This window comes from Colletotrichum navitas (genome assembly GCF_030913465.1).
Source record: "Colletotrichum navitas strain CBS 125086 chromosome Unknown LY79scaffold_48, whole genome shotgun sequence".
Taxonomy (NCBI): Eukaryota; Fungi; Ascomycota; class Sordariomycetes; order Glomerellales; family Glomerellaceae; genus Colletotrichum; species Colletotrichum navitas.
In genome coordinates, this window is record NW_026850594.1 from 219,618 (window position 1) to 245,584 (window position 25,967).

General features: G+C 47.4%; 7 protein-coding genes across 7 annotated transcripts; 1 reads left to right on the forward strand and 6 right to left on the reverse strand.

Annotated features, from left to right (window-relative positions):
• Positions 1-250: 250 nt before the first annotated feature.
• LY79DRAFT_581352 (GDSL-like Lipase/Acylhydrolase) lies at positions 251-1,267 on the reverse strand (the record flags this gene model as incomplete). Its single annotated transcript, XM_060560185.1, has 3 exons — positions 251-554; positions 621-785; positions 861-1,267. 3 exons carry the CDS (start codon positions 1,265-1,267, stop codon positions 251-253), a joined length of 876 nt encoding a protein of 291 aa, XP_060412130.1.
• A 3,252-nt stretch (positions 1,268-4,519) lies between these two features.
• On the reverse strand, positions 4,520-6,241 carry LY79DRAFT_705030 (major facilitator superfamily transporter). The gene is made up of 4 exons (XM_060564997.1): positions 5,998-6,241; positions 5,020-5,940; positions 4,920-4,967; positions 4,520-4,854 (listed from the first exon to the last, which is right to left on the reverse strand). Exons 1-4 carry the CDS (start codon positions 6,173-6,175, stop codon positions 4,664-4,666), a joined length of 1,338 nt encoding a protein of 445 aa, XP_060412131.1. The 5' UTR covers positions 6,176-6,241; the 3' UTR covers positions 4,520-4,663.
• A 346-nt stretch (positions 6,242-6,587) lies between these two features.
• On the reverse strand, positions 6,588-8,076 carry LY79DRAFT_635835 (peptidase family M28; the record flags this gene model as incomplete). Its single annotated transcript, XM_060562260.1, has 6 exons — positions 6,588-6,746; positions 6,805-6,869; positions 6,938-7,363; positions 7,427-7,599; positions 7,654-7,817; positions 7,849-8,076. 6 exons carry the CDS (start codon positions 8,074-8,076, stop codon positions 6,663-6,665), a joined length of 1,140 nt encoding a protein of 379 aa, XP_060412132.1. The 3' UTR covers positions 6,588-6,662.
• Positions 8,077-8,724: 648 nt separating this feature from the next.
• Positions 8,725-11,123, reverse strand: LY79DRAFT_278464 (oxalate decarboxylase family bicupin). Its single transcript, XM_060552092.1, has 5 exons — positions 10,722-11,123; positions 10,387-10,667; positions 9,988-10,316; positions 9,723-9,935; positions 8,725-9,650 (listed from the first exon to the last, which is right to left on the reverse strand). Exons 1-5 carry the CDS (start codon positions 10,802-10,804, stop codon positions 9,036-9,038), a joined length of 1,521 nt encoding a protein of 506 aa, XP_060412133.1. The 5' UTR covers positions 10,805-11,123; the 3' UTR covers positions 8,725-9,035.
• Positions 11,124-18,750: 7,627 nt separating this feature from the next.
• On the forward strand, positions 18,751-20,982 carry LY79DRAFT_278483 (heterokaryon incompatibility protein). The gene has a single exon (XM_060552093.1). The coding sequence runs from the start codon at positions 18,806-18,808 to the stop codon at positions 20,939-20,941; it is 2,136 nt and encodes a 711-aa protein (XP_060412134.1). The 5' UTR covers positions 18,751-18,805; the 3' UTR covers positions 20,942-20,982.
• Positions 20,983-21,011: 29 nt separating this feature from the next.
• LY79DRAFT_591768 (uncharacterized protein) lies at positions 21,012-21,427 on the reverse strand (the record flags this gene model as incomplete). Its single annotated transcript, XM_060561325.1, has 3 exons — positions 21,012-21,124; positions 21,157-21,273; positions 21,328-21,427. The coding sequence occupies 3 exons, from the start codon at positions 21,425-21,427 to the stop codon at positions 21,012-21,014; spliced, it is 330 nt and encodes a 109-aa protein (XP_060412135.1).
• Positions 21,428-24,429: 3,002 nt separating this feature from the next.
• On the reverse strand, positions 24,430-25,873 carry LY79DRAFT_278529 (uncharacterized protein). The gene is made up of 2 exons (XM_060552094.1): positions 24,701-25,873; positions 24,430-24,474 (listed from the first exon to the last, which is right to left on the reverse strand). The coding sequence occupies exon 1, from the start codon at positions 25,437-25,439 to the stop codon at positions 24,753-24,755; it is 687 nt and encodes a 228-aa protein (XP_060412136.1). The 5' UTR covers positions 25,440-25,873; the 3' UTR covers positions 24,430-24,474; positions 24,701-24,752.
• Positions 25,874-25,967: the final 94 nt, after the last annotated feature.

Consider the following 25,967-nt stretch of genomic DNA (forward strand, 5'->3'; position numbering starts at 1 on the left):
AAAGGGCTGAACCCCCTTGATTTTCGGTTAGTCCACCGCAGCCGATTAGAGATAAGGGATGCTTTCAACAGAGACGCAGGGACACGGCGACCATCTGAACGAACAAACAAAAACATGTGTATTAATAGTGTATTTACTGGGGGTTAGAAAGCTAACGTCAACTCTCCGCTGACCCAACCCCTCAACTATGTGCATGAATCCATCCGAGCTGATGCGTTTTCGTACAAAGACATGTGCAGTCGCAGACGACTCACCGCAGCAGAGCATGGACGGTGGAGTTGTAGTTGTCGACGCAGGGGCCGAGGTAAGTCGACGTCAGTGACTCCGTCGTGTTCTTGACCAGCGAGGCGAGCGTGCTGGTGCCGCAGCGGAGGCCGAGGACGAAGGCCTTGTGCATGGCGTCGGAGAGAAAGGGCGCCGGATGGGTGTGGCCGTTGGGGTAGTTGGCGTTGACGGTCGAGGCGCCGAGGTTCTTCATCGCCTGCGCCGCGTACTCGCCGTGCGGGACGAAGTAGTAGCCCTTGGACGGGCCGCCTAGCTGCTCGACGGCGAGCCTGGGGGGTCGGCCATGTCAGCATCGTCGTCGGCGGCATCTGCGGGAACGGGGGAAGGCGGCTTACCAGGCATAGTAGTAGAAGCGGTCGTATCCCGCATAGAAGGTGCCGCTCTCCCAGAGGTTGTTGGGGGTCGCAGACGAAATGATCACCTTGGCCCCCGCTGCGTTGAACTTCTCTGCAGCATTCTTGAGGTAGGCCGGATAGGTCAAGACGGTCTCGGCGACACCGCTAGAAACATGTGTCAGCATACTTTTTTCACCACATCATCGTAATGATGCTCAAGACCAATCGATGGCAACCCACTTGTAAGTAGTTTGACAGGTTTGGTTACCATCGCCAAAGCAGTCCGTACGGCCGTTGTCGGTGGGCGAAAGAGAACCGCCGTCATTATGTCCAAACTCAATAACGACCCAGTCACCGGCCTTGACGAGACCGGCGACGGCGTCGAAACGACCCTCGCGCGTGTAGGAGCGCGCGCTGCGCCCGCCGATGGCGCGGTTGTCAACCTTGGCTTTGCTGGGATCGAAAGAGTACTGTAGGTACGGCCCCCAGCCCTCGGTGCCGCTGCCGCCGCCGCCCTGCGCCATGGTGCTGTCGCCGCATAGGTAGATGGTGGGGATGGACTGGCGCTTGTTGACGATGTTACCGTCGGCGGGAAGAGCAGAGGCCAGGCCCAGGAGGCTGGTCACGACAGCGAGGCTTGTGCGCATGTTGTCGGTGGCGGCAGAGAGAGTTCAGACGAGCGAGTGTGTAGTTCGGGTAGGCGAAGAGGCGTTGCAAGAATGTGAAAGGCTTCAATCAAGGGCATTCTCTCATATAATACAGAGAGGCGGACCACGGTTGTTCCTTAATAAGCTTCCGCACGATCTAGGATTCGCGGGCAAACCCGATCTTCAACCAAGTTTGCCGGCACAACCTTGTCATGGCGAGTTCTATTGTTGGCCAGTGCCTCCCCAGTATACTCAACCTCGACGAATAAAACGTCGGCTTTCACTCGCCCGGCCTCCCCCTCCTCGGGTTCCTCTCGGGCGAGACTGACTCGTCACATACCTATGAAGGTGGGGTGGTTGTGCTTCCAATATCGGTCTTACCGTTACCACTCGCTCTCTCCACCTCTCGGGGTAAATACAATTGCATAGTCAAAATGGATTTCGTCCGGCTCAAGAGAGTGCGCATTACACAATTTCCGCCAATATAGTAAGTTGCGGTGCCGGGCCGTCGCCGGGATTTTCCACCTCTGGTTTTGCCTCTTTCGGTAGATAATGCAACTCAAGTGCCGCAAGCCGGGTAATAAACAAGGGGAGGGCGTCCCCACTTATGGTCTAAGTTAAACGCCATAACTCGGAACCAGCCACGACGATGGTGTGAGATAGACGAGCCTCATTTAACCTCCTTTACCTGCTCCGCCGATTGCCGAGTTGGCGTTGCGATAGACGGAGCGACCAGCGCCGCGGTAACACTTCCTATCAGTTCTAGACGATGCTCCCAGGCGGATAAGAGGCCGGTTATGCAATGTTCGGAGGCCCAAGTTGTTGGCGAACGTCACAGCGACAATTATCAAAATTGTTGCCGGGTCAGCTGATGTGACCACAATCCCGCGGCTCGTTCAGTGCACGGAATTGACGCCAGTCATTGACTGACGTCTCATCGCGAAAAGAAAAAGGGGCAAGCCATTTGCTTTCTGTGTTCCTGTCGTGATATAGGCCGTAATTACGCAGTGGCAATTACAGATCCGCTTTTGTCATCACAGTTCCAAAATAAACAGTGCTATGACTTGGTTATCTATGAGTCGCCAGGTGATGGTCCTCTGGATTGAATTTCCGAAAGGGGAGGTGATAACTCACGCGCCGCCAAAGGTAGCACCTTGGACATGGTCGATTTTGCTCCCATTGCAATCCTAGAAGGGCGAAAGTGGGCTCAATATGCAATTGAAACAACGATACCAGCCAGAAGGGAAGTCACTCACAGCGATAGGCACCGTGTTGATCTGGATGGCAGCCAAGGAGTTCAGGATCCCCACATTAGTCGGGTTCACAGCTTCAAAGTTGTACCGGGAACGTGAGTCCTGCTGGTGATGATCTCGTAGAAAGTGCCTTGATGAGAGAAATGGTGTAGTGGGCTGGACAGTTGGCTGGATCTAAAGCTAGGCGAGCAGCGGGAGCGGTTCCGGCGGTACCGCCACCCACGACTAGGTGGTTACCGGGATTTTGCTCTCCTTGCTTGTTGCGGGACCTGGCAGCGCTTGCTTACTGATCTGCTGAGCCAGTGAATTGCTTCTTCTGCTCCCTTAACGGCGATTCCTATATGTTGGTGCACAGTCTCCGCGAATGCAATCGTTCAACATGTTAACTCGGTCCCAACCGTAGGACTTGATGTACATCAGTCCAGTTCCAAGGCGAATAGTTGCATTAGCCCAAGTGTTGTGTTCCTTCGTCTTAGTGAATAGACAATTATAGAGGGTTTTGTCACTGACGGTGTATTACGGCAAATTATCGGCGTTAATAGTGTATTTCATTTTCGCAACCGGGTGATTGGCATTGACAAAGTCCAAGAGGGCCTTAAGACTAAGTTTCTAGCAAATTCAGTCATTCGCCATATTCTTCTTAATCTAAGTAACTAGTCCTTTTGCCATATTCACTAGGTAAAACGCAAAGTATCTATTCTAGAAAATACAATAATTAGTGTTCTCTCTACACAAATAGACAATATACACAGGGTCCTAAGTGCTAACGTAGTCAGTGAGGTCCTAGAGCACGACTCGGTAGTAGAGAGAAATGCTATGATGAGCATTGCTAGCAACCGTCTTGGTTGACAGCTGATTGTTGTTCTCCTTCAGGCTTTGGCTGGAGATTTTTCGCTTCATTTTATTGTTTGACACGCGAATACACGGCGAAACATCTTTCTTGCTACCGCTGAGAATCTGAGCCGCCCAATCCTCGGCAGTCCCTGAGCCATGAACTCAGTATCGATATATGAATGCTTCCCATGGAGAGTGGTACCCGAAGCAACGGTTGAAGAGTCCAAATTCACAACGATCCCATGCAAATCATTGTTGATGTACGCCTGGATTCTGGCTTGCCATGCCGAACACACCACTTTTGTTCCCCTGGCATGTTTACTCTCAAGGAAATCTATCAGTTCCTTCTTGGGTGGCTCTGCCAGAGAGATAGCCCTAAAGAAAATCCGCGCACTGTCATTTGATTTCGAACGATTGCAGCCGTCTATGCCCTGTCAGATGAGATGAAATATCAGCTAGGATTGTTTTCCTTTTTCTATGAACAACGCCTGGCCTGCTCGAGAATTGTCTACTAACCTGGCTGATCTCATCTGGGCCTAGTGGCTCGAGAGGATGGGCCGTTCGTAGAACGTCGGCGCCTCCCATGATGTCAAGGCTGGTAGGCTACTTGGTTGGTAGTGGGCATGAGGGGAACCGAGCTCCGATGATAAGATATTCCTCTGGGATTATCTGGGTTTTAGCTTCAACGGGGCGCCCGAAGCGCCGAGGGCGGCACATGTGGCCATCATCTCTGACGATAAGCTGTGATTTGGAGAGATAGCTGTTCCCCCGCACCGAGCGCCGCTTGAATAGTCCCCAAAGGTAGTTGGACCTGGAAAGTGAAGACACTGGGCCGGTGGCCGTTCTGCAAAGGTAGAGGAATTGTCGAGGGGCGTTGCCAATCCTCCGATTGTCGGTCTGGTCATAGTCGTGGACCAGCTCGAGTCACATCCCACCATCAGTGCTACTTCTTCTTCTTATTGTTATCTTCCAAGTATGTTACTGGAAAGTGTTTACCACACTTCGAAGAAGGCCGGGAAAGTTGCAACAGAGAAGTACTGTCAAGAGTGGACAGCAAGATAAGCAACGTTGCTGAAAGGCAAAACATGTAGAGACTAAGCACACTCGTAGTACCATTGCATCAAGCTTGTGCCATGATATGAAACGACGGAAACAGTTACTCAATACCCATGGTGTGCATTAAAGAGGGGAAACTAACAGTCAAAAGAACATCTATCAGCTTAGCATCCCTACTAGTTGCAAGCCTGCACGTGGTTTACGTCAACCCAGTCCTAGAATCCTTCAAGAGATTCCGCATAATATTTGAAGATCAAACGATAGCTCTGAAGATGGTCCATCCATCCAGCAGCAAGGTACGGGCGGCGAAGAAGCAGCCGCCGCCAAGAAAGATGACCGCCAGGTAAAAGCCCGAGAGCGCCATCCCGCCCATACTTTCAAGCATTTGTCCACCGGCAGGAACGGTTACCAATAGCGAGAAGCTGACGAAGAAGTTCATCGTACCTCAGCGATGCATGTCAGCCGACGATTCAAACAAGCCGGTGGGGTCGAGAAGGAAGCAAACTTACCGATATATCTGCCATAGTCTTTTGGCTCGCACGTCTTCCCCACGCAAACTACCGGCACATTAGATACTAATCATGTCCAAGCGTATGCGAAAGTAATTACCTGGGGTGCAGGACAAGAAAGATCCAGATCCATAGCCCCACAAAGCAGCAAAGGTATACAAAGCCGCGATATGTTTCGTTCCAAAAGGCACAAAAATAACGCCCGTGATGAGGATTGTGATGGAGATCATGGTAAGTAGGACATTCAGGTGTCCCAGCCTGTCGCCTACCATACCAGTCGTGATGCGGCCAAGGCACGATGCGCCATTGAGGATCGCAATGAGGTTGAAACCGACCTCGGAACCAAAGCCAGCGGCAATCGCAAACGTGGGGAGGAGGCCAGTAACACCGAAGAGGACGAATTCGATAAGGAAGGCGCCCGTGGCGATGAACACAAACAGAGGTGATCGGAAAGCCGAGAAATTGACCATCGCCCCCTTCCTGCCCCTTGTCGCTCCGGAAACGGACGTGGATAGGCGAGGATATGGCAGGTAGCACATCATGCCCAGGGTCATTGTGCCCATCGCGAGGAGACCCATGACTCTCATGGACCATCGCCAACCTAGCCGGGGCAGAATCGAGCGCAGCAGCAAGGATATAGTGACTCCTCCAAACGAAGACCCGGACAGAGCAACACCCATGGCAAGTCCTTTGCGGCGGCTGAACAGTTTGCCGATAACAGCTATCGCAACGGTTGCGGTGAGAGCGACAGCGATGCCTCCCAGCACTCCGAGGCAGAGGATGAAGTGCCAGTACTCCGTGCATTCCCCCATGGCGAAGAATACTGGGACGTATAGTGCCACGGAAATAGGTGCCAGAAACTTCGTGCCGTAAGCGTCCATGAGGGGCCCTGTTTGTATGCCGAGAAACAAGCATAGAGACGTGAAGATTCCGATAATCCATCCTAGGTCGCTGGAAGAGTACGCACTGAGCTGAGTTTGTTGGAGATGGGACTGAACAGTGCCGACAGATTGCATAAAACCTAGAATTTCCATCAGCCCGGTGAGCATATAGATAGGCAGAAGGAAGCGAGCTTTACCATAGGATGGGTATAGAAACAAAAATGAACCGAAGACGCAAAGCCACGCCAACGGGCTTGACTCGGGATCCCGAAGACTGGAACCGGGTGTCGAACTCTCGATAGCATCTAGTTCAACGCCTTCAGGCATGGCAGACGTAGCAGCTGCTGCTGCTACGTTTCGTTCGAGATGGCTCATGATGTCTTCCTGATTTTCCAAGTCTGCCTTGGGGATAGAATACGACCAGATTGTTTCTGAACAGAGATGCACTTGATTCTGGGCTCGCTCATGATTCCTCTGAAGGACAGGATGTGCGCACCCTATAAACTATGTGGGGCGCACTTACGGAGATGCATGGCCAACGCAGCCCTTCCACAGTACCATGATATATGATAACTCAAATCGCCCTGCCAACCAACTGACCGACATTTTCATGCTGGCTCTCTGCCAAGAGTTTCAGGAGATAACTCGTCGAGCTACCATGGCTCGTAATTACCGCGCTATTCATTAGTTGGCCCCGTTAATCGAACTGCCGTACGAGGCATCCACGAAACGGTGGAAGTCCGCATATAGTTCACTATGAGAAACATAAATCAAGTGACAGAAGTTTTCTTGGGCGTCTTGTGTGATAGGTCAATTACTGATTAAATACATATTAGCATTGCCTATTCAGGCACTAAAACATCTACAAGTATGAGGCCTCGACCAAAAACCCAACGGTGAATTTGGAGTGGCGAAGTACAGCGGGCCATTGAATGGTGTCGTAGCTCTGTGAATACCAGTTAGAACAACCTGAAATCAGTGGGGTGGCTTAGAAGGCTACTCACGTCGCGGGAGCTGTGGATGTAAGGAGTGGAAGTGTCAACAGGCTCATCGCAAACGTAAGCAGCGGCTACAGGCACAGGTTAGTAGCCGTTTGAAAAACACGAATGTACGCGCTCCATGGCTTTCGAAACTTACGGAAGCCGTTGGCGCGAGCACTGGCGTGGTCGGAGCATCCGTATCCGCAGGTGTCGCTGGTAGGCGTGCTGCCAGTGTACTGGGTGGCGATGAGACGGACGTAGCTGGTCAAGCTAGCGTCGACGTAGTCGTTGTACACGGAGACCTTGCCAGAGGGCGAGTACCCAGCCATGTCTTGGTTCATAACGGCGAGCACCTTCTTGCCAGCGGACTTGTAGTTGGAGAAGACGGCTTGCGAGCCGAGAAGGCCGCCCTCCTCGGCAGCGTAGAAGTGGAACTCGAGGGTGTTCTTGGGCTTGTATCCGGCATTGGCGAGGACGCGCAGAGCCTCAAGAATCACGACAACACCAGATCCGTTGTCGTCGGCTCCCGGGCCACGGGCAGTGGAAGAACCGCCGGTGGAGTCGAAATGGGCGCTGACAATCACTGGGCAAGGTTAGTTACCACGGACGGGCGGGCAGCGAAGAGAGCATAAGGTCCTTGGCTCACCCAGGTTAGAACTGGTTCCAGGAATCTTGGCGATGATGGAAGGCTGGTTCCACGAGTGGGTGAACTGCGAGACGGTGATGGCAGAGTTGGCTGCTGCAACAGACTTGACCTGGTTGAACAACCAGGTGGCAGACTGAGTACCGTAGGTGGAACGGTAGTAGCGGTTGTAGAAGCTATGGCATGGTCAGAACATAAGCCAGGGAATCGTGGAGGGAACGACGACGTACTCGGTCAATGTCTTGAGCCACGACTGAGGCTGGGAAGTGGAGACCTTGGCGATCAACGAGTTGGCCTCGTCGACGTGGGACAGCCTGGTAGGGTATGAGACGGACTGCCTGGCCTCGAGGACGGCTTCTGGCGGTGTAGATAGCACGGAGAGAACATCAACATCCTGTAATTTGTGAATAAACGATAACATTGACCTCGCGGGAGTTCATCAAACCTACGGTGATGTCGGTGATGTCAATGAAGCCAATGTTCTTGTTGACGTAGTTCTCGATCTTCTGCTCCTCCGTGACCCAAGTACCGGGATCGGCCTCGGACGTCTTGATCAAGCGGAGTCCAGGGTTGACCTGAACCTCATCGGTGGCCGGGGCAGCCAGGACGACCTGGGAGGCCGCGAGAATGGCCAAAGCAGCGGTGAGATGCATCGTTCAGGTTACTCTGGATCTGGAACGTCTGACAGTGAGATTTGCAGATGCAACGACACGGCCAAGAACTTCTTCAGGCCAAGGAAGGGAGACGGAGTTCCTTTAAATGCACAAGAGCTCGCTCTCGGGCCCAAGCAGACCATCGGAATACCTCCCCTCTTCTCTCTTGGGCATGGGGGATCGCCCCTGTACGACGGCAGGACCCGTAGGCCCAAACAGGCATCTCATTAGCCGACGGCATCCGCCATCGCCACAGACGATATTGAAAGCGAACAGAAACAGGAAGCCCGTTAGCAGAGAGCCCACAACCGGCATTGCGTCTCTCGGGGCAATGGGGAGCTTGTGGCAGGAGCATTTAAGCTTATCATAACTGCCAAGGCCGCACGAGCTTGAGGAGCTGCCAAACTGAGCTAGGCTCGGCTGTTGACTGGGTCATTGATACTACCCCAGCCGGTAGTCCCACCCACGGTGACCAAGCCTTTTAGGCATGTTATTGGAAGCCGCCAAGAATCCAATGTCTCTCTACACGGTTAATGTTCTTGGCAAAGTCCACATTAAGAAATCGAGCTGTTTTCCGCGTGAAGGGGTCGAGAGAATGGTTGACACTCCCTGATACAAGCGAGGAAAGTACATTTTTGAGGGGGCTATCATGTCTGTTACCAAATCATGTAATGTTATTTTATGATGGAAATTAGAGAATGTTATAGGGCTCCCAGACTTTTTGAGTCCGGAAGTTGCTTTGGCGAAGGGAAGAAGAGCGAAAAACGCTCATAGCGTTAACGGACCACCCTCACCGCCACCAAAAAGTCCTACAGATGAGGTGGAGCTAATAACGCTTGCTACTCGATACTCGAAGATAGGTGTCTCATCAATATCTTTTCTAAGCTAAAATCATGATCGCACAAAAGTGTTTGCAAGAAGTGTATTTACAATGGTATCTTCGAGAGACGTTGATCAGTCTAAGCCTGGAAGCGTCTCTTGAAATTTTTCTCGCCGGATGCCAGCGCTGTCATGTTAGGGTTCCCGACCTTGATAAACTCTTTCTCGCGAGGCAGAGCATCAATCACATCATCCGGGAGGTTAAGAGTATCTTTGACAACCTGTTTGGGAGTGAGAGCCAACCACTGAGCGACGCTGATATCTGAGAATCTAGGAGCCTGGAGAACCTCGAGGAAGATGACGTCCTCGGTGCCGGTGTTTTCGATGTAATGACTATCGCCGACCCTGATGTAGCCGATGTCGCCAGCCGTGAAGTCAAAGGTGCGAGAGGCTTCGGGAGCTTCAAAGATTGTTATGCGCCCGGACCCCTGGAGAAAGTAGTTCCACTCGTCGCTGGTGGTGTGCCAGTGGATCTCACGCATGGCCCCCGGTTGCACAACCACAAGGGCAGAGGAGAAGTTACTGGCGATGGGGAATGTCTGAGGGTCAAGGATTTTGACCGAGCCTCCAGGGACCTGGTACGGCTTTTGTTGTGACCAGTGGTAGGTGTAGGAGTCTGCGCCGACCAGAGACCCAGCCGAAGAGGTTTGATTCTGTTCTTGGATGTCCTTGGGTGGGGGTGTGCCGTTGAAGATCTTTTACTGTGTTAGTCCTGTAATTCTTGGGAGAAAAAAAATACGCCATATCCACCACATTAATGAACTTACATAGAGCTGGTCTTTTGGTATTTTATCAAATGCAGATACATCTGTTTTGAAATTCTTTGAAAGCACCGACAGAGGATTTCGGAGGAAGAGCTCAGAGGCAAGGAAGGTGTCCTCCTCGCTGAATGCTCCGTCATCAAAGACGAGAAGGAATTCGGCACCCTGGTCAAATGCCTGGATACTGTGAGGGACACCCTTGGGAAAGAACCAAACGTCCTGGGCTAGTCAGCATAGTGCGGCTTGAAGTTATGCAGAAGCGAGGACTTACGCCAGCGGTTATGTCGTCGACAAAGCTCTTACCGTCCTCATTCATGGCGGCAATACGGCAGGTACCCTTGAGCATGAGTGCCCACTCGGCCGACCTGTGCCAGTGCAACTCACGATAGGCGTTGGGCTGCAACTTCATGTCGACTCCGGCCATGCGCGAGGCAATGGGAAGCACGTCGGTGTTCTGTTGGCGGGCCCAGCCGGCCCCTGGTTGGCTCCCAAGACGATTATGGGAGAGTCCTATGGGCCACATCGCGTTCTCGACATCGCCTTTATCGGTGCCTGGCGGGGTGAAGATATCGGGGTTGAGCTTCTCGTACGCATAGGTTCCTGCGAGACTCACGTGTTAACATTCTAGGCTACCAGGACCCCCTCCACTTTCGCCGAGACTTATACACACTTGGACCTGGATCCGGTGAGCCTAGCTCTCCGCGGATGGGCTGGGGAACATCGACGCCGTCAAAGTTGAGGTAAAGTCCGAGTTTACCATCAGCTTTCTGGCCAGGGACAAGCTGAACGTCGTTGACAACGGCAGAATCGGACTTGTCGGGGTCCGGAAGCGGGGCGTTACCCCCAAGAAGCGAAGCGTCTCCTCTAAGGCTGCCAGTGGGAGCGGTCACGGATGGAATGGGTGGGCTGACACCTCCCACAGGCCCCTTATTCTCACCGTAATCTCCCATTCTGAGATCCTCGTCAGTTGATACATCTAGCCTGCTTCTCACTATGGGTGCTTACTGCGGAGCGGGAATCGCATTCCCCTTGGGCAAAGCTCCAAGCAGGCCGATGAGGAAGATGCCGTGCTTTTGTATGTGGATCATGTTGGCAACACGGAGTGGTTCGAAGGATTGGGAACAATGGAAGATTAGAGGCAAGGTATAACGCTCCAAAATGAGTCGTTAACTGATGCAAGAAAATTCATAGAAGCTTGGGGCCCTTGATGCTATTATAGTAATCAGAGTTTCCTAGATGAGACGAAATAGCTAGCTGTTCGAACCAGTTCTGACGGAGATACCCGTTCTCCCAGCCATGCTCTAGTCATTTTCGTTGGGGTAAGCACACTTTCCAACCTCATGTAGGCCGGCCTTGACACTTGAGGCTCTGGGCGCCTATGGCTTTGATGACGTAGATTCGTTTTTGTAGCTCCATGGCGAATGTTACGGCGGCTCGGACAAGTAAGCGGTAGACCCACGCACGGTTGTCACGGCACAGTTATAACCATATGTCGACCTTGTTGAGGCATCGATAGCCTATGCAGAAAGGCAGCACTTACAGTTCGCCAGATTGAGTCAGGGACCCAGGGTTGAACATGACGCAGATCGCTGCCTTTCGCAGAATATTCGGCAAGCCATAGCCTCCACACTCGGCTTTCCTTGAGCAGCTAATGTGACTATACCTACCGAACTGTCTATTGACACTTTCACTTAGCGACAGGCTAAAGCAAGGCCGGGCGATACGGCATGCCGATCTCTTTGGGCGCCTTATGCCGGCATTGCCCTGGTTTTTCGACCCGCCTCGCTCTTCAAACGCGGCAGTTGGCCATTCTTTCGTCGGGTATAGTCACAGAGCCATTGAGTCGCTCACCGCATAATAACACTCTGCTCGTGATTTGTCCAGTGGTGCCGTCCTACGGTGCACTGTACATGACTGGAATCATTAGCTTATTCACGCACCAGATGCATTAGTCATGACGGATTATTCCAAGCAGATGATGTACGATTTTGTGGGAAACATCGGCGTTTCGCGGAAATCTCGGGATATATGGCCTCGCGTCGTCGGTGCCGCCGGCTCCTAAACTCCGAGCAGAGAGGCTTGGGCTAGGTATTGTTAGCAGTCAATAGCTGCACACCACACGGCTTCCCTGTACAGATGGCGCTTACTGGAACCAGTTCGCCTGATGTAATTCTTGACCGAAAATGGCGCAGTACCTATGCTCTCGTGACTCAACAGCGTTTGAGTGTAAGCTTTAATTCAAAAACTTGTTCATCCCAGGCATCAAGATATCGACTTAAGCTTTCTTGGAGGGGATGTCTTAGCCTAACCTTCTAAATTGGGGAGTCAAATTTGAGCCCATAGCCATACGGGTATCTACTCCTCATGTATTGATAATCTGCACCGGCATTGACGTACCTATGACTCTCGAATCGAAAGTCTAAAGCTCAAAAGGGCGTTATCAGGAAGCTGCGAGCTCAACGTTTAATGTAAACTTAATGACATCTCAAGAATTATACTTGTTTCGAACCCCGCATATGCCTCCATTTTGACGTGCGCATTTGGAACCAAGGGAACTCCCGTTCTGTCAATCTTTCAACGTGCTTGTCATCATGAACAGATGAAATAAGCACACCTATGAACCTCGTATGCTGTATACGTCAGATAGACGCGTGTTGTTGGCAATGTCGTGTTGTGGTCGCGGACCTTGTCATACATCTGGTTAGAAGACCACAATCTCATTCAACACACAAAGCAGTCTCTCCCAAGGTCGCACATTTAGATGATAATAGTCTAACAGAGTGAGAGAGAAAGCATGGTACAAGTATCATGCCCGACACTTAATACAATGGTTTGAGGATCACGACCTCACTCGGACTACTGTGGCAATGCTCTCAATTGGGGGGCTGAAAATAGTGCCGAGCCGGTAACTTACAATGGGCGACCTCCAAATGTGGACATGAGGCGTGTCATCCGTGTTTACTTTTATTTGGTATGCACCCTATATCGCAATCCTGGCTACGTGAGTTGTTTGTGTTTCCTGGACCTAGAGGGACGCGGCAGCGAGGCGTTTCTCGACTTCGCCTGCGACGATCAATCAGCTGCAGCCAAAAGAGGCGCTACGCCTCTGCAGGCAACTTTAGCGAAGTCAGCCTGCTCAAAGTCTTGCTCAGCTTAGTGGCTGTGCCATGGCTCACGGCTTCATCAACTTGGTTTGAAGCACGCAACATAAGTAAAGTGACAGCTACCAGTGGACCAGGGACCTAACCGCGGTCGTATCATTCTTGCGTAAACCTAGCCTCCTTACAGCACCGGATTCCCTTTCCCATAAGCAGAGGCAATGGGCCAAGACGACTTTATCGACAAAACGGTCGTTCCGTTGGCCACGAAGTGGTTGGAAGAGTGCGGCGCGAACCACCCGTCATGTGGTAAAACAGCACGCCATAGCACCGTGTTCTGTTGGTGGAGGAGCCCATGGGTCACGTGACCCACCTCTACCTCCTTCTTGGCCAGCCTCTGCTTACTGTAGGCAGCCTACTCCTAGTTAGCTTTATATTATAGTTATTACTAATACAACAGTATTACTTTACTTTACTGCTCCTATAGGTTATAAGGCCTAGGTTAATACTAATTAATTTTCTTTATAATTAATTAATTAGCTACCTTTACCTCTTCTTTTTTGCTTTTTTAATAGTCTATAGTAATATCTATAAAATATTATAGTTGCTACCTATATTACTGTTAACTACCTGTCTACTATAGTTATATTACCTTATAATAATAATAAGTAATAAACTTAAAACATTACTCTTACTTTACTTCTACCTCTACCTATATCCCCTTTTACTTAGACGTCTAATAATAAGTAGTAATTTATATAATAATTTAGATATACCCTTTATCCTATAAAGGAAATATATAAAGTTTAATATATTATTAGGCTACCTATAGTCTAAGGGAGACTTTTATCTATATTATATTATCCTCCTTTATATAAGTAATTAACTACTATTATAGCTAATAAGGTTAACTACTAAATAGTTATATAGTCTATTCTTAAGCTAAAGGGGAAGTTAAACTAGTTATAATAGTAAGTCCTAGTTAATATATTACTTTATACTACTAAAGTTAAGAAATATATTAACTATAAAGTCCTTTAACTAGTAATTAATACTAATAAGTATAAGAATTAAGAGAATAAATATAATACTACCTATAGTATTATTATTAGCACTTATAACCTTATAATTATTAAGCTCTTTAACATAGGATAAGTTAATAATAGTAACCTATATACTCTTATAAAAACACTTAAGAAGTTTATCCCTAAGGTATCTAAAGATACTATTATTACCTTTATTAATAAGTTTAGTAAAGGTAGTACTTAAGACTATAAAACCCTTTATAATGCCTTTACAAAGGTTTAATACCTCTAAAGCTATATTACTAGCCTCTATAGTAAAAACTTTAACTACTATTAGGCTATTCTTATGCTTAACTACTTTAAGGTGTAACTACTAAATACCTATAAGTACTATACTAATAATAATAAGACACTTACCTAGGTAAAGGTTATTAAGACTATTTATACTTTTGCCTAGGATAAGGAATAAAAAATAGGACTTATTATATACTATAAAAATACTACTAATTTAATAGTAACCTCTTCTAGTGCTAACTAAGGTACTACTTTTACTAAGAATATTACCTATAGTAGTTTTTACTCTTATTATAAGAAAAACTACTTTACTATAAAGTGCTAGACTACTTACCTAAAGCTAGTTCTTATTAATTATCCTTATTATAATACCTTTTTTACTTATATAACTAAGTATATATATAATAAGGATTATAAAGAAAGATTATCTAACTTATTATTAACCTTTGTTTTTATTAAAGGAGCCTTAGGTGCTCTTAGTAGCTTCTCTATTACTAGCCTAGCTATAAAGCTTAGCTATATAGTATATATAGCTATTAATAATAAGGTTATTACTACCTTTAATATTATACTAGATTTAGGCTACTTTAACCCTATATTTAACTTATTAACTTACTTTATATTCTATATAGTCTATAGTAACTTTTAACTTTTTACTATAGTAAATAGTAATTAGGTATATCTAGAGGGCAGTAGTACTGTTTTCTTCTAGACAAAGGATCTAGCTAACTTAACTTAGACTATTAACTAGACTATTAAAGATATTAAGTATAGCCCTCTTAGCCTAGCTAACCTTTTTAGCCTAGGTAAATTATATAAGGTAGGCATTAAATATAACTATACTACTACTTATATTATTAACACTAAATCTAAGGCCTATTTAGCTACTATTAAATAGATCTTAGACATTTATATCCTTTATATAACTAATAGCCTAATTATACCTATAGTAACTACCCTTAGATTAGCTATAGTTAAAGGTAAGTACTAACTAACCCTTAAGATAATATATTACTAACTTATTTACGCCTATTTATTATAGGTTATTAAGGCCTACTGTTAAGTAGGTATATAATTTATATAGGTAAAAATTAATAACTTTTACTATAAGGCCTACTACTTAGCTAAATCTATAGAGCTTATTAGCTATAATACTTTATTACCTTTTACCTTTATAAATAAAAAAATCTATCTAGACCTTATTAAGGTTAAACCTCTTTTTAAACTTAGTATATAATATACCTTTTACTTTTTTAACTATTATAGTAGTTATTACTAGCTTACTTTATTAAAAACCTATTACTATAAGGTTATTCTTAATACTATTAAGAAGTTTAGTACTATATTTACTAATATAATAGGTCTCTTAATTAAAGGTTAAATATATAATAATACACCTAAGCTTAAGAAAGTGCTTTATAACCTTTTCTTTAAAGGCACTTAACTTTACTTAACTACTACTTATACTTTATTAATAAATAGTATAATTAAATATACTAGCTATACCTTTATAAAGGCTACCTATACTTTACTTATTAATAATAGCTTACTAAAGGATCTCTAGGACTATACACTTAACACTATAGTGTAGATCCTTAACCTCCTACTATAGTTAACTAAGGGTAAAATAAGCCTTTATAAGATTATTACCTATAAGCTTAACCTTACTACTAACTAAGAACCTTCTTAAATTAAATACCTTTATACCTTTAGTTATATTATATATATATACAAGAAAAGTAGTAAGTGCCCCCCTTGTTCTATAAAAATAGAACCCTATATAATAAAAGGTTACCTTGTTAGCTATAGCTCTTTATATAGTTATATCTACTATATCTATATCTTTAATTAGAAGTAAGTTATCTATTACTATAACGTTTATTTTTATAAAAAGAAGGAGAAGACTATTTTTTACTTTATTACTAATGTAAATATCTTAGTAGATACTAACTATAATATACTTTTTAATAAGCCTAACCTCTAGATTTAGTTTCCTAGCTAAGTCTTTAATTTTTACTTACTAGTTACTAAGACCTTATAAAACTAGTAGGCTAACTAAACTAATAGTAGCACTATTAATAGTAAGTGTATTAATAATACTACCTATATAACTTTACCTCTAGAGGACACTACTATACCTACCTTATTACTTACTAATAAATAGCCTATAAATAAATAACTAGATAAATAAGATAATACTTTTACTAATAATAAGTTTTATAAGGTTATTTAATAGGAGGCTAACTACCTTCCTTTTATTATAAAGAAAGATAAGCTAGACCTTATTATTAAGGCTTTTACTACTATATCTACTACTAAGTATATTACTACTAGTTACCTATATTATACTAGTGTAGTAAAGTTACCTAGTTACTATTATAAGATAGTAGGTATCTAAAACTATAAGAAAAAGGTATATCTTTTAGCTAATATTTAGGTACACTAAGATAGTTAAGGTTACTTTATTAGTACCCTTATAGTAGCTATATTATTAAAGGTACTATCTACTAGTTATAATATACTTACTACCTTTAAGAAGGCAAAGAAAGGCCTACACTAGCACTATTAGAAATAGGCCTATAATGCTAAGATCTAGTAGTTTAATAATAAGGAGGTATATACCTTTATTAACCCCTTAACTAGAGCTAAAGTGCTACTAGGTAAATAGGTATTTAATATTAAAACTAACATAAATAATAAAATTATATACTTTAAGGCCTAATAAGTAGTCTATAGTAACTTTAAGTAAGGTAATTAGTTATTATAAGAGGTATATATAGCTATAGCTACTACTACTACTATTTATCTTTTTTTTACTATTATTACTCTTTATAGATTAAAGTATAAGATATATAACTTTAATACTACTTTTCTTACTACCTTTGTTTTTACTAGTACTAATGTCTATGTTAAATAACCTACTAGTTATACTACTATTAATAATAAGGTCTAGTTGCTTTAAAAGGCCCTCTATAGTCTATATAAGTTACTACTATAGTAGTTTATGCTTATTAAAGGCAAAATAGAGAAGATTAGCTTTTAGCTAGTTAAAGGGGAGATCTACCTCTTCTATAACAAGGACCTTAATACCTACGCCTTAATATATATTAATAATAATATAGTAGCTACACCTACTACTAAAATAACTAAGAAGGTATATAATATACTTACTAAGGTCTACCTACTAAAGGACCTTAGTAAGGCCTCTTAGTTTCTTAGCTTTTAGATCTAGTGTTTTACTGCTAATAAGATTTTGTCACGCAGGATATTGCTGACTGACACCGCTCTCCGGAACGACGTCGCTTATTAATCTAACCCTCGCTCCTGAATATGGATACTTGCGGCGGAATTCACCAAGAGAGGCAATATTTAAGGAGCGTAGATTATAGCACTATAGATAGAAGAAATAAGCCACTTTTAACTATATAAATTACCCCCTAAACGCACTGCTTAATAATAGATTTATATTAATTAATATAAGTATACTAAAGGTATACTTTATTACTTTAGTTATACTAACCTTTAGCTAGTTAAGACCTTATTACCTACTAACTAGGACCTTCTTATTACTTAAAGTAAAAATAACTATACTAAAGCTAACTAATAGCTCTATATTAAATAGACTAGCTGCCTTAACTAGTTAGCTACTAGTATATACCTAGATATTACTTTTGTAGTTAGTAAGCTCTCTTAGGCTAATACTAGCCTATTACTTACTTATTAAGTAGCTATTAAGCACCTTTTTTACTACCTTAAAGGTATTACTTATTATAGTATCTTATTTAGTAGACTTAACCTCTCTACTAACGTTAGCCTCTATACTATAGTAGATACTTCTTTTACTAATAATTACCTATTGTAGGTATCTATAGGTAGTTATATTGTCTACTTTACTAGCTTACTAGTAGCCTAGAAGTCTAAGTAATAGACCTTTGTTACTTTAAGCTTTACTAAGGCAGAGTTTATTAACCTTACGCTAGTAGTAATTACTATAAAGTAAATTTATTACTATACTAAATAACTCCTTAGCTAACTACTAAATACTCTAACTATCCTTTTTACTAATAGTACTAATATAATAGTTAACGTTATAAATCCCTTTAATAAAGTATAAACTTAAAGTATTAATATCTAATATAAATAGATAATCTAAGAGGTTTATACCTATAATAATATTACCCTTTAACTTATTTATAGTACTAAGATAGCTACTAATAGCCTTATAAAGGCACTAGCCTTAAATAAATATAAGGATTTTATTAGACTACTAGGTATAGTAGATAGATTAGATTAATAGGTTATATAGGTATATAGATAGACTATATAGATAATAGGTTATATAGATTATATAGGCTTATTAGTATATAGATAAATTATTACTAGACTAATAGGTAAATTACTAGCCTTTTACTAAAGTTATTATATACTTTAAAAACTCCTTAGATTTAGAGGATTTAAGGTTAGGCAGTTATTTGCTACTATTATTATAATATACAGGAGTAGGCTAGTAGAGCCTAAGGGGGAGTGTTAGTAGAGGAGCCTATGGGTCACATGACCTACCTTTACCTCCTTCTTGGCTAGCCTTTGCCTACTGTAGGCAGCCCACTCCTAGTTAGCTTCACATCACAGTTATCGCCAATACAACGGTATTGCCTCACTTTGCTGCTCCCACATGTTCTGTACTGACAATTCGCTGCTGATAAGCGACCTGGAGGGGAAGGGACTGGTTGCAACACGTCTCCTCTTCTTCTCCCTCCATCCGGCGTCAGATGAAGTCGACATTGCTCGACTCCAACTTTCCGAGTCGCTGAGCCCAGACACGCGATACGTTGCTCTCAGCCATCGATGGGGCGCCCACGAAACGTGCTGCACCACCTTGGGGAACCTGAAGGAAATGATCGAGACAGGTGTCCAGGTATCAAAGTTGCCGGCTACGTTCCGCGATGCAGTCTACGTCGCTCGGGGGATGGGGTTGTCCTACCTCTGGATCGACTCCCTCTGCATCGTCCAGGACGACAAAGAAGACTGGAAAAATGAGGCGCAACGCATGGCCATTATCTACGACAACGCGACCTACACGATTGCTGCGAACGACGGCCTTGATAGCAGTTCGGGACTCTCCATGCGGGGCTCCGACCTCAGGAGCACCAACATACTCGACTCGCGGGCCTGGGTGTGCCAGGAACGCATGGTATCGCCGCGGTCGCTCATCTTCACAGGGGACTCCGTCCTTTGGGAATGTCGCGAATGCGATGCTTCCGTCGCGAGCCCCGACCTCAAGCTCCGAAGGACGATAGGGGCGGAAGAGACTCCAACCCACCCGAAGGACATATTCGTCTACTTCAGAGACTGGCGTTTGCCTCTGAAAGAAGAGGAACCGGCGAGAGTGACTGAAATCGAGGACGATGATGACGAAGACTCTCTTGAGAGTTCAGAGGACGAGCAGTCCGATATCGAGGAAACAGAAGACATACCAAAGGATGACGCGGGAGCTCTGGCGCATACCCGGCCGAGGCGTCGCAGCAGTGAGCACAAGGCCGCCTCCAAGAAGGGAGAAAACCTAGAAGACGGCAATGTTGCCCTTCAGGAGACATCCTATTCTCAACATACGCCCAATGAAATCGTGCTTCGCAACGGTACACCGGAGCCGGATCCTAACGCCGCCCTAGCCGCCGCTTCTGACCTCCGTCTCGACTCGGAGGACGCAACGAGACGCGCAGAAGACATCGTCTTCAACAATTCCGAGGAAGCGCAAGAACCACCAGAGCATCCTGACAGCGAGTACGACTCGGATGGATACCCCGCCTACACAGGCGGCTTGCCAGGCCACGCGGCAAACTTGTCCGTCTTTCTCCAAGGCGGCAGGACGTCGAAGCCCTACAAGCTTTATCCAGAGAACCTGAGAGAGGGTGACGCGGACCCCTTTGGCGATTTTATAGTCGTCGTGTCCGACCTCGACGATTCCTTACGACCGCACTACCGGCTCTTCCTCAAAACGTGGTGGTCGTTCTTATCCAACTACTCCCCGCTCTCCCTCACCTACGGGTCCGACAAGTTCTTGGCGATCAACGGCATCACGTCGGTCGCACAGAGGTGGACGCATTTGCGGTCTTCGTTCGGCCTCTTTTACCACTTCTTGGAGACGGAGCTGATGTGGTACGTCGACCCCGACGGACCACCAGGAGCGAGACACGAGAGCTGGCTCGTCCCGACGTGGTCGTGGGCGTCGACGAGAAACGCGAGGGTGAAGAACGACGTATACGCGCGATACCCGCTTCTCGGAAACATCATGATCAAGCCGGTGATCACGCACGCCATGGGTACAGCCTTTGACCAGCCGCTCCCCTTCGCCGCCTGGATGGCCCGGAGGTACCACTCCATCGAAGTCAAGGGAGACCTGAGGAAGGGCGTGGTCACGGCCGCGCAGGGGGCGGACGGCAAGACCAGATACCCGATCGTCCTCGACAGCGTGGGCAGGTTCTCGGACGAGGAGGTGCACGATTTCCGGCCCGACTGCGCGGAGGACTTCCCCGTCGGCCGGCCTGTGAAGGTCCTCTACATGGTGTGGTATCATTACGATGCAGAGTACTTTGGGCTCGCAGAGTACATCGACACCGGCTTGGTCCTGAGGCAGATGAAGGGCGAGACCGAGATCGGCATGTATGAGGAGGATGTGCCCAAGTCGTTTTTGAGCGACCAGCGCCTCTTCAACAGGCTCGGGTATTTGGAAACGAGGTATCCGGTTGGAAGCTTGCGGGATTCTGACTTCATGTCGGAATTAAACTGGTATTTCGCGAGGCTAGCTTGAGATTATTTGCCCAGGCCTATGGCAACGCCCTCAATGACTGCCTCCTAGTCCAAATCCTCCTCGAGGTATCTCAATACCCTGTTATAACGACTCCATGTTCCTCCTCATTGGATACACGGTGGCATGCCACCTCCTTCCTCCGAGTTCCATGCCCAATCTGTGTCTCATAGCTCGACATCTCGTCTCCCCGAAATGATAGTTGCAGCAGTGGTCACTTGCAATCCACTCACTCGCCCTCTTTTCATACCACAGGTTCAGCCCGGTCCGGTTGCGGAATCTTTGGTTCTGGAGATCTTTGATGCGGCGTTGGAGCTTCTTCATGGACCACTTGACTTTGAGGACGTTGCCATTGGATCAGGCATCTCTGCGGAGGCTTTGGAGATTACTGTAGTGCGGGTCCAAGACCTCTTGCACTATCGTATCGAACTCGGCCTCTAGGGCGAGGCTATCTTCCGCTTCCTCTTCCACAAAATGCATTCGGTCCATGCAGAGCTGATTTTGCTGTCTAATCGCCATGCAGCGTGCGCGCCCGAATCAAACGGCAGGGTGCCTTTTGCTTCGGCCTAATCTCTCAATGGCGTCAAGCCCAATGTAGTAGCCCAAGGGATGGCAGACAGTGGGTGCAGGGCGAGGGAGGGGGGGCGGGGGGCCAGGCGTTTGATGATGTAGTTAAACATTGTGTGTTTGATAGCAGACGAGGTGAATTGTGGTTGTGAGGGTAGGGAAACGGAACGGTTCATCCGGAATGATCTGTTTGAGATGGCATTTGACGCAGTGACCTGGAATGAGGTATGAAGAATAGGTTTTTGCAAGAGGAAATGCTACGGTACGCATAGTCATGAGCAGGATAAAAGATTTCTGAGAAAGAGCTTGGTGGGTTATGGTCGGCGGCTTTGTGGTGTACAATGATGCTATCGCCGTTGACACCTTACTTCATGATGTTCCGTGGTTCAGTCACGATCAGCCTCAAGCTCACCCAGTCCCCTTTAAGTTTTGAATTAGACTCGAGGTTTACCTTTTTGGATTATAAGGTTACCTCAAACTGTCGCCATCTGCGTTGAGAATAAGCAGAAAGTGTCATTGGCACATACAACTTCTTTGACATCCTATGTTTCTCCAGTGGAGGGGTTCGTCGTGCCTCTGGTTCATCGAACTAATGAGATGGTGTGTGTTCAACCCTAACCATAGAAACCGCCCAGGCCACTTAAGAACCGTGGATTGAACCGAAGAGAGAACAGCGAGTACCGCCCCTCTCGCTTTGCAGAGTACAATAGTGTCAAAGTGAAAGAACAGTTTGGCGATAACTACGGGATGCTCGTACAAACACTCGCTCTCAGGCGTTACAACTCAATTAACAACCTATCTGTCGTGTGTGTCTGCCATCACTCTGTTCGGCGGCAGTCAAGAATTTACGCACTTCGCTCACGTAGCTATCAATCTGTATGGAGCACCCATTTGTGTAAACGATCGGAGGCCACGATGGTCCTGTAATAGATCATGTTGTTACAAAACTCCCAGGATATTTAATCAATCCCACAGGAACTGCAAGATAACGATTGCCGTCCGGCTCATCAAATCGGACCATCGGTGAGTACCCTCAACCGCGGGCAAAGTTTATGCATGAGCCTTATCATTAAATTACTCGACTCCTTGTTTGAACCCAGATTACATGGCAACTCCATAGTAGTAGGCTGGCATTGGCGCACGGTGAAGTCGTCGGCCAGACAAGGGCCGGAACCAGGGAAGCATCTGAGTTAAACCAGAGGACAGCAACTCACGGCCCGGCCGTTGCTGTGACACCATCCTCGCCTCGCCTCCTGTCCATGACAGTTCTATAACGCCGGCGATTCCAAGGGAGATGTTCGATACATGACCCCCCTGGGATTGGAAATTCCCCGATTAGATCCACCGCCTTGTAACCGACTCATGCTATCCTATTCGAGCAGGCACCTCGAACAAGCCTCGAGATGAACAAGGGGGCCATGTCTCGTTGGGCTGCGATGGGAAATTGGACAGACTCGAACCCAACGTGATGGGGCGTGGGGGGGGGGGGGGGGGGGGGGTGGCAGCCTTACCCACACGGCATGATGATCCGTCATTTCCTCAAGAGGCCCGTCCCGCTACACACCGTCTCGTCGCCGCTGATACTTCGCGATAGCTTCACTCGGATTCGTCTTCCATATTACCGTAGGCACGGTCTGGCCGCGTCAACCAATCACACGCATTATCGATATCGACACCATCGACCAGGCAATCAACGAAATGAGAGGGGGCCGCTTGTCTTGTTTCCGCAAGAAGCTCCGGTGCCCTCCCTGATGTTTTATGGTTTTTTTTTGTTCTTTACATGGAAAAAAAGTATATAAAAAAGAGTTAAAACGCATCTGATATCAGGTGTGGGCCCGGGAGTGCGGTAGGTTGCCGCGAGTCCGTGAGCATGGGGGGTTCAGTGAACAATGACAAAAATGACGGTATCGTATCCGGGTTGACCGCCGCACGGCCTGGCAACCTTGTTCACATCACGTAGGGGGGGGGAGGGTTACGAAAAGTTAGAAGAAGAAGGAAAAAAAAAACCCGAGCTATCCGTGTTGTGAGCGTGAGCGGTCGATAGTTTCCCACCTCTTGCCGGCCGGTCGATCGACGTAGACCTGTTCCTCGCCTGAACTTTGTTTTGCATGCGTCATGCGCGGGTCTCGGGTCTGGTTTCCAAATATATTCGGGCCTTTGGAGGGGGAAAGTCTTTGACACGAAGGATTTGTCGGTACGGGGAAGACAAAACGGTCAGATGTCGACGACGCGCGTCAACCGTATGACGCTCATGGGAGGACCGTCACATGGGAAAGCGGGATTTTCACATGCGCCGCTGAATCACGACATATTACATACCGTACTCAGGTCGGCTTGAGTCAGCCTCGCATTATCTCGCGTCAGTAACGAGACCTAGAGGGTCTTGTTTTTGCCCCCCCCCGCCCCCGGTCGTCGCAGTAGCGCAGCGGGTAAACATGAACCCTCCTCTTGCATGTTCGCCCAGGATGACGCTCGTCTCATCCCGAACTCTGGCCCGGATGAGATCGTCCAATGCCGGAATGACAGTTGACGACGTGCCGCGCCGGGAAAGCTTAGCGGCCTTGTCCGCCGTTGATCAAACTCGCGTACCCCCTCCCTGGCAAGCGCACCTTGGTGGTTGGTATTCGTACGGACACATCACCAACCGTCTGTAAAACAGAGTTCCTGCTGGCGTACCTACGGCCTGCTGCAACTTCCGTCGTCCTTTGGTGGGCACGAAACACACACACACACACACACACACACACACACACACACACACACACACACACACACACACACACACACACACACACACGCACCGCAAGATGGCCCCGATACCGCCCATGTTTCGACGGTCTCGACGAGTGGAGGAGACGAAGTCTCATCTAATTTTGGTACCCCAGCCCGCCTTTCTCTCCCTCCAGCTCACTCTGCCTTTCTCGCTGTTCAGGACTTTAGGTGGAGTCGTGATACACAGCATTTGCTTTCTGGGCGAACAAGAAAATTAACTTTAGGAAAAAGACTCCACAGCTCGGAGCTCTTCCCCGGCCCAGGGCATGCTGCCCAGCCCCCTTGCGCACATCATGGGTCAAAGATTGCCAGAACGCGAACAACACAAGGAGGTGTACACTATCTTTGCAAACGCTATGCGTGTGGACGGAAGGGAGAGAAAGGGCGCCGTTTGGGCTCGAAGGTCGTCGGGATGGACCTTACCATCACTAGGCAGGAGAGAGATATGCGCGGGCAAATCGCGCCTTTTGACACACTAGACCACACCCATCCTGCGAGGATGGGCTATCGTTTTTCTGGATCCGCCGCGACGCGTGAAGGCAGTGCGTGCCCTTGGCGATGGATCTGGCTCACTGGGACCTCCGTTTCGTCTCCTCAGGTCCCCGTACCAAATCCAGCTTAGGAAAGAGGGGGGTTCTGGAGGGACGGAGAGAACGGACAGAATGGCAACTGGGGCCTCAGGGGGGCGACTTTCATGTGGCATGGTGCTTCTGGGAGGAGGAAGGCGAAAAGAAGCGAGCGGTGATGGGAGGCATCTGGATCGTGGAGTATCGGTGACGGTGACTCGAAAGAAAATAATAAGAAACCCCCTCCCCAAGTGAAAAAAAAGGGGGTTATTTGCGAGCAAGAAACGGATCAAGGCTCGGGATGTCCGCATTAGGCAAGCCGAGAAGGAGAGACGTGGGAAGAGACACACGCTGGAGGAAGCCTGCCTACATAGTACGAAGGTGCGGCAGGGGAGGCCCCCTTTTGTCATCACTGGCACGCACGGGCGAGACACCAGCTGGAACGGCCGAACATACCCACTCCCAGTGGAGAGGCTGAGAGTTTGGCGGCACGCGGGCTGAGATGTCGGTGGAAGATCTCTCAGTAGCACAAAGCCGGCACCACTTAGGCCACATACATGGTGCACACAATCCCAGCAGCTTGTCTTGTCCTGCATGCAGCCGCGGAGCTCTGTATCTTACCGTGAGGGGCATGAGGGGAGGGGAGGGGAGGGGAGGGGGGTTAGAGGGGTAAAAAACCCCCATCTTCCGCCGCGTCGCGGGTGAGCGGTCTAGAACGGTGGCCGAAACTCCTCGCGGGAGGGGGAGGGATGGGATGCTGGTCGTCTGGTTCGCGATGGGTGGCGGTTGTTTGTCGTCGAGGGGGAGTCGATGGTCTCTCCGGCCCCGGTGTCCCGGGCGGCACGGAAGGGCGGACACAGACACACACGCACACACGCACACCGCATACTTGGCACAAAGTTTAGCACCGGAGCGGGTTCTTGGGTATAGCGCGGCGCGGTCCATGGGCGTTGCGTTATGGTAGGGGATAGGGGGACATAGGGGATATAGGGGGACCATCGTGAAAGGGCCTTTCACAGCCTCACTCAGGATAGAAACGTCAAATGCCCGACAAGCAGATTGCTCCAAGGATATGAGGACGGTCACGCGAGTTACTGGCCACCAAGGTCGTTGATTTGGGGATG